The sequence below is a fragment of the Salmo trutta genome, unplaced genomic scaffold (assembly GCF_901001165.1).
Source record: "Salmo trutta unplaced genomic scaffold, fSalTru1.1, whole genome shotgun sequence".
Lineage (NCBI taxonomy): Eukaryota > Metazoa > Chordata > Actinopteri > Salmoniformes > Salmonidae > Salmo > Salmo trutta.
This window is the reverse complement of record NW_021822458.1, coordinates 476626-483961: the sequence shown is the minus strand read 5'-3', so window position 1 is coordinate 483961 and position 7336 is coordinate 476626. Positions and strand designations below refer to the sequence as shown.

Sequence of the window (7336 nt, the reverse complement as noted above, 5' to 3'; positions counted from 1 at the left end):
GATATGAAAACATTCTAGGTGATCCATGTCTATTTTATCATGTTGAATTCAAAGATGAGGACTCAAAGACATCAAGCCTAAACTCTAACCTCCTCCCTCCCTCCCTCCCTCCCTCCCTCCCTCCCTCCCTCCCTCCCTCTCACACACACACACACACACACCTCCACTATAGGCTACACACACTCACAATTAGGCAGGCGTTATGTTCTCTATAAATTCTCTGTCTTTATAAAATCTTTCTCACACCTGTTGCGCAGTAGATTCAGCATCAGTGGTATATTTTCAGCTGTATGCTACTTCCCCACCCTGTTCTGTTAGTGTCTCTCCTCTGCTTGGTAAGTAACCGTTTTTCACTTATTCTACTATTACTATTGGTGTCTTTGGTTTAACGGAGTAGGTTATCTAGTGTTATAAACAGGTCTCACACAACTGTAACAACTGTTTCCAAGTGTGACTAGCTACTGATCTGTCTCATCCAGAAAACTTGTAGGCTATAATGTTCATTAGACTTCGCTTGATTTGATTCAAAAATCAGTTATTCTATGGTTTGTTATGCAGGATAATGGGCCATACTATTTACTGATTACATTATGTCATAGTTTATTTATAGGAAAACCTTTGAACATTGAAGCAATGTTTTTGTTTTAGAACTCTATTACACCTACAAATGTTTTTCTTAGCGGGTTCAAGTCATTTTATAGGCATTACTCACCAATTATCATCAGCCTGATTTCTTTACACTGAACTGTTGCAAAACCCTTTCTTCTCCTGTCACACCCCTCTCCATCCCCAAATCCCCACACTTCACACTTAGTATGATGTGTCACATGGTCAAGCTATGACAGAGGTTATTTCACCTTTATTTAACTAGGCAAGTCAGTGAAGAACAAATTCTTATTTACAATGACACCCTGGGCCAAACCTGGTAAAAGGACAGTCTACACAGCTAGAGATGTTGGATATTCCTAAAGAAAGGGGGAGGCACCAAAAGAAAAGGAGGAGTCGGAGGTAGAGGAAATGTGTAAAGGAGTGGAAGATGACAGCTTAAATGTCACTAAGTAACAGACTGTGCTTTCAGAGACAAAGAAAGCCAACTCCCATCCTCCCTAAATGTGCATTGTTAATTAGTTTGCTTCAAAGGGATAGTTTGCTATTAGTCAGCATATTAGTGCGATCTATCAGGTATGAAGGGAAGACCCAGATGCAGACCATGTCGAATAAACAAGAGTTTGACGTTGCAAACAGGGGCTGGCAGTAGACAGGCAGGCAGGGGTCAGAAAACCAGAGCTGGGGCAACGGTACCGGACGGTAGGTAGGCTCAGGGTAAGGCCGAGGTTGGTAATCCAGAGGGGGGCGGAGGTACAGATCGGCAGGCAGGCTCAGGGACAGGCAGGGGTCATTAAACCAGAGCTGGGGCAACGGTACCGGACGGTAGGTAGGCTCAGGGTAAGGCAGAGGTTGGTAATCCAGAGGGGGGCGGAGGTACAAATCGGCAGGCAGGCTCAGGGACAGGCAGGGGTCAGTAAACCAGAGCTGGGGCAACGGTACCGGACGGTAGGTAGGCTCAGGCTCAGGGTAAGGCAGAGGTTGGTAATCCAGAGGGGGGCGGAGGTACAGATTGGCAGGCAGGCTCAGGGACAGGCAGGGGTCAGTAAACCAGAGCTGGGGCAACGGTACCGGACGGTAGGTAGGCTCAGGGTAAGGCAGAGGTTGGTAATCCTTAGGGGGGTTGAGGTACAGATCGGCAGGCAGGCTCAGGGACAGGCAGAATGGTCAGGCAGGCTGGCTCGGAGTCAGGACAGGCAAGGGTCAAAACCGGGAGGGCGAGAAAAGAGAGACTGGAAAAACCAGGCGCTGACACACATAACGCTGGTTGACTTGAACAAACAAGACAAACTGGCACAGACGAACAGAAAACACAGCTGTAATTACACAGGGGATAAATGGGGAAGATCGGCAACACCTAGAGGGGGGTGGAGACAATCACAGAGACAGGTGAAACAGATCAGGGTGTGACACCAACAACTGTACTGAGTATCTATCAAATGAAATCAAAATCAAATGTATTTATAAAGCCCTTCTTCCATCAGCTGATATCAAATCAAATTTTATTAGTCACATGCGCCGAATACAACAGGTGTAGGAAGACGTTACAGTGAAATGCTTACTTACGAGCCCCTAACCAACAATGCAGTTAAAAATAAAAAACAAGAATAAGAAATAAAAGTAACAAGTAATAAAAAGCAGCAGTAAAATAACAATAGTGAGACTATATACAGGGGGGTACCGGTACAGAGTCAATGTGCTGAGGCACCGGTTAGTTGAGGTAATATGTACATGTAGGAAGAGTTATTAAAGTGACTTTGCATAGATTTTAACAACAGAGAGTAGCAGAGGTGTAAAAAGGGGGGGGGGCAATGAAAATAGTTTGGGTGGCCATTTGATTAGATGTTCAGGAGTCTTATGGCTTGGGGGTAGAATCTGTTTAGAAGCATCTTGGACCTAGACTTGGAGCTCCGGAGAGAGAACAGTCTATGACTAGGGTGGCTGGAGTCTTTGACAATTTTTAGGGCCTTCCACTGACACCGCCTGGTATAGAGGTCCTGGATGGCAGGAAGCTTAGCCCCAGTGATGTATTGGGTTGTATGCACTACCCTCTGTAGTGCCTTGCGGTCAGAGGCCGAGCAGTTGCCATACCAGGCAGTGATGCAACCAGTCAGGATGCTCTCGATGGTGCAGCTGTAGAACCTTTTGAGGATCTGATGCCAAATGTTTTCAGTCTCCTGAGGGGGAATAGGTTTTGTCGTGCCCTCTTCACAACTGCCTTGGACCATGTTAGTTTGTTGGTGATGTGGACACCAAGGAACTTGAAGCTCTCAGAAGCTCTCAACCTGCTCCACTACAGCCCCGTCGATGAGAATGGGGGCGTGCTCGGTCCTCTTTTTCCTGTAGTCCATAATCATCTCCTTTGTCTTGATCACATTGAGGGAGAGGTTGTTGTCCTGGCATCACACGGCCAGGTCTCTGACCTCCTCCCTATAGGCTGTCTCGTCGTTGTCGGTGATCAGGACTACCACTGTTGTGTCATCGGTAAACTTAATGATGGTGTTGGAGTCGTGCCTAACCGTGCAGTCATGAGTGAACAGGGAGTACAGGAGGGGACTGAGCATGCACCCCTGAGGGGCCCCTGTGTTGAGGATCAGCGTTTCGGATGTGTTGTTACCTACCCTTACCACCTGGGGGCGGCCCGTCAGGAAGTCCAGGATCCAGTTGCAGAGGGACGTGTTTAGTCCCAGGGTCCTTAACTTATTGATGAGCTATGAGCTCGCTATGGTGTTGAATGCTGAGCTGTAGTCAATGAATAGCATTCTCACGTAGGTGTTCCTTTTGTCCAGGTGGAAAAGGGCAGTGTGGAGTGCAATAGATATTGCATCATCTGTGGATCTGTTAGGGTGGTATGCAAATTGGAGTGGGTCTAGGGTTTCTGGGATAATGTTGTTGATGTGAGCCATGACCAGCCTTTCAAAGCACTTCATGGCTACAGACGTGAGTGCTATGGGTCGGTTGTCATTTAGGCAGGTTACCTTAGTGTTCTTGTGTACAGGGACTATGGTGGTCTGCTTGAAACATGTTGGTATTATAGACTCAGACAGGGAGAGGTTGAAAATGTCAGTGAAGACACTTGCCGTTGGTCAGCGCATGCTCGGGGTACACGTCCTGGTAATCCGTCTGGCCCTGCGGCCTTGTGAAGGTTGACCTTTATAAAGGTCTTACTCACATCGGCTGCGGAGAGCGTGATCACACAGTCTTCCAGAACAGCTGGTGCTCTCATGCATGTTTCAGTGTTATTTGCCTCAAAGCGAGCATAGAAGTAGTTTAGCTCGTCTGGTAGGCTCGTGTCACTGTGCTTCCCTTTGTAGTCTGTAATGGTTTGCAAGCCCTGCCACATCCGGCGAGTGTCAGAGCCGGTGTAGTATGATTCAATCTTAGTCTTAATCTTAATCTGACACTGTAATTTACACCCCCTTCCGCCCTCTCTCCCCTCCCATCTCCCTCCTCCCTCTCTCCCCTCCCATCTCCCCCTCCCTCTCTCCCCTCCTCAGTGTATCCTTCTCTCTGCAGCCATGCCGTCTCAGTTGGAGAGATCCATGCAGTCCCTGATCACGGTGTTCCATCGCTATGCCGACAAGGATGGTGACTGTAACACACTGAGCAAGAAGGAGCTGAAAGAACTCATGCAGACAGAACTGGGCAGCTTCCTGAAGGTACCATAGATATCCCTCTCTCCCTCTCTCTCTCACGATCTTTCCCTTTCCATCTCGTTCTGATTTCTCTCTCACTTTATTAGAGTATCCAAAGTCAATCTAACCCCCTCTCTCCCCTCCTCCCATCTCTCTCTCTTACTCATTCTCTCTCCCCTCCTGCCATCTATCTCTTTTTCTCTCTCTCTCTTTCTCTCTCGCTCTCTCTCTCTTACTCATTCTCTTCATCTCCTCCATCTCTCCTTCCCTCTCAGTCCCAGAAGGACCCAGCAGCCATAGACAAGATCATGAAGAATCTGGACCAGAATGGTGATGGGATGGTAAACTTCGAGGAGTTTGTCTCTCTGGTTGTGGACCTCTCCATCGCCTGTGAACAGATCTACCAGCTCCACATCATGAAGGCTGCCGCTAAGAAGTGAGGGAGGACAGGACAAGGAGAAAGAGAAGCAGAGATGGATGCTTTTCCATACGTCATTTTGCTTTTCTATACGTCAAATAAGTCATTTTATAAATAAGTCTTACTGTTGTGAATAAACAGTGGCTTTCCCACTCTGTATCTCTGTTTGTCACATTTGTCTGACGTGTGTCTGTCTGTTGTATTTGGCCTGTAATTTGTCCCGTAAGTGTAAGACAGAATAGACTGTGCCAGTCACTTCTTATTTCAGTATTGACACAACTATTTAGTAAACCTTGGCGCAAAGCCTTTCTAGATCCTATGCTAAAACTACTTTAACTTCTCTGGGCAAGGTGGGACGTGACCGTCCCACACTATTCAACAGCCAGTGAAATAGCATGGCGCAAAATACAAAACAGCAAAAATATCATAATTTAAATTTCTCAAACATACGACTATTTTACACCATTTTAAAGATACACTTCTCCTTAATCCAACCACATTGTCCGATTTCAAAAAGGCTTTACAGCGAAAGCAAAACATTAGATTATGTTAGGAGAGTACATAGACAAAAATAACCACACAGCCATTTTCCAAGCAAGGAGAGATGTCACAAAAACCCAAAACACAGCTAAATGAAGCACTAACCTTAAACGATCTTCATCAGATGACACTCCTAGGACATCATGTTACACAATACATGTTTTGTTCGATAAAGTTCATATTTATATCCAAAAACAGCATTTTACATTGGCGCGTGATGTTCAGAAAATGTATTCCCACCAAAACTTCCGGTGAATGAGCACATCAATTTACAAAAATACTCATCATAAACGTTGACAAAATACATAACAATTATTTTAAGAAGTAGATACAATACTCCTTGATGCAACCGCTGTGTCAGATTTTAAAATAGCTTTTCGGCGAAAGCACATTTTTCAATATTCTGAGTACATAGCTCACCATCAAAGCAAGCTATACAGACACCCGCCAAGTTCTGGGGTCACCTAAACTCAGAATTAGTATTATAAATATTATCTTCCCTTTGCTGATCTTCATCAGAATGTACTCCCAGGACTGCTACTTCCACAAGAAATGTTGTTTTTGTTCGAAATAATCCATATTTATGTCCAAATACCTCCGTTTTGTTCGTGCGTTCAGGTCACTATCCAAAGGCATAATGCGCGAGCGTAATTCGAGACATGAAAAGTCAAAATGTTCCATTACTGTTCTTAGAAGAATGTCAAAAGTTGTTTACAATCAATCTTTATGGTATTTTTAACGTAAAAATGTGATTATATTCTAACCAGACAATAGCATATTCATTCCAGAAGAAAAAGGAGGGGCGCGCTATCGGGATCGCGCATCACCAATCCCTTTGTCCATAGGCAGTCCAATCATTGACTGAGCTCCTATTCTCTGCCCGGTTACAGGAGCCAATGGAAGCCTTAGGAAGTGCAACGTGACCCGATGGTCACTCTGACAGAGTGACCATCGGGTTCTTGGTCACCTCCCTGACCAAGGCCCTTCTCCCCCGATTGCTCAGTTTGGCAGAGCAGCCAGCTCTAGGAAGAGTCTTGGTGGTTCCAAACTTCTTCCATTTAAGAACGATGGAGGCCACTGTGTTCTTGGGAACCTTCAATGCTGCAGACATTTTTGGTACCCTTCCCCAGAGCTGTGCCTCGACACAATCTTATCTCGGAGCTCTATAGACAATTCCTTCGACCTCATGGCTTGGTTTTTGCTCTGACACACTGTCAACTGTGGGACCTTATATAGACAGGTGTGTGCCTTTCCAAATCATGTCCAATCATTTGAATTTACCACAGGTTGATTCCAATCAAATTGTAGAAACATTTCAAGGATGATCAATGGAAACAGGATGCACCTGAGCTCAATTTAGAGTCTCATAGTAAAGAGTCTGAATACTTATGTATAGAAGGTATCTGTTTTTTATGTTTAATAAATTAGCAAAAATTTCTAAAAAACAGTTTCGCTTTGTAATTACGGGGTATCGATGAGGAAATGTTTTCATTTATTTTAGAATAAGCCTGTAACGTAACAAAATGTGGAAAAAGGGAAGGGGTCTGAGTACTTTCCAAATGCACTGTACATGTCCTTTAAATGTTATTATTTGGTTGTGTTGTCAACCCTACACAATTCAATATTAATTTTGTAATACAGTAAATGGCCTAAAATTAAGGCTTTCTTACAAACTAATATATATAACTGCAATGTAACAGTATTTATTCAACTTGAGTATTGAGTAACATATACATCCATGTCCACATTTTGAGTTTACAGTAACAATAAATGTCTTCTTATGTAATCACAGAAAGCATGCACGTTCAAGAGCATGCAAAGATCGCCAGAGTGTGGAGATCTTCGCAATTACTATAATAATCTGAGCAGAATCTCGAATGGCATTGATAACTTGCACCATGTACTTTAATGTAATCTCAACTGTAATCCAGGTCATTTGCTTGTGCTATTAGATTAGGCACAGTGATAACACATTAAAGTGTTCTATAAATAAACAAAATATCTGACATTGTATTCCCATTTGAACTTTGCTGTGCTTTTAAATGGTTGAACACAATGATAACACATTTAGGTGACAACTAAAGATTTTCCAAATGAATTTGGTTGTGATTTTAGATGGTTAAAAGCATAGTGATAA

The 7336-nt window shown here is 44.1% G+C and overlaps 1 protein-coding gene across 1 annotated transcript; it reads left to right on the top strand.

Moving 5' to 3' along the window:
* Positions 1-219: 219 nt before the first annotated feature.
* On the top strand, positions 220-4831 carry LOC115182329 (protein S100-A1-like). The gene is made up of 3 exons (XM_029743944.1): positions 220-335; positions 4104-4265; positions 4517-4831. The coding sequence occupies exons 1-3, from the start codon at positions 291-293 to the stop codon at positions 4679-4681; spliced, it is 372 nt and encodes a 123-aa protein (XP_029599804.1). The 5' UTR covers positions 220-290; the 3' UTR covers positions 4682-4831.
* The last annotated feature ends 2505 nt before the right edge of the window (positions 4832-7336 follow it).

Coding starts and splice junctions, on each gene's coding strand:
- LOC115182329 (XM_029743944.1), top strand. CDS start 291: ATGCTACTTCCCCACCCTGTTCTGTTAGTGTCTCTCCTCTGCTTG. Junction 336..4,103: donor TAGTGTCTCTCCTCTGCTTG/GTAAGTAACCGT, acceptor TCCCCTCCTCAG/TGTATCCTTCTCTCTGCAGC. Junction 4,266..4,516: donor AACTGGGCAGCTTCCTGAAG/GTACCATAGATA, acceptor CTTCCCTCTCAG/TCCCAGAAGGACCCAGCAGC.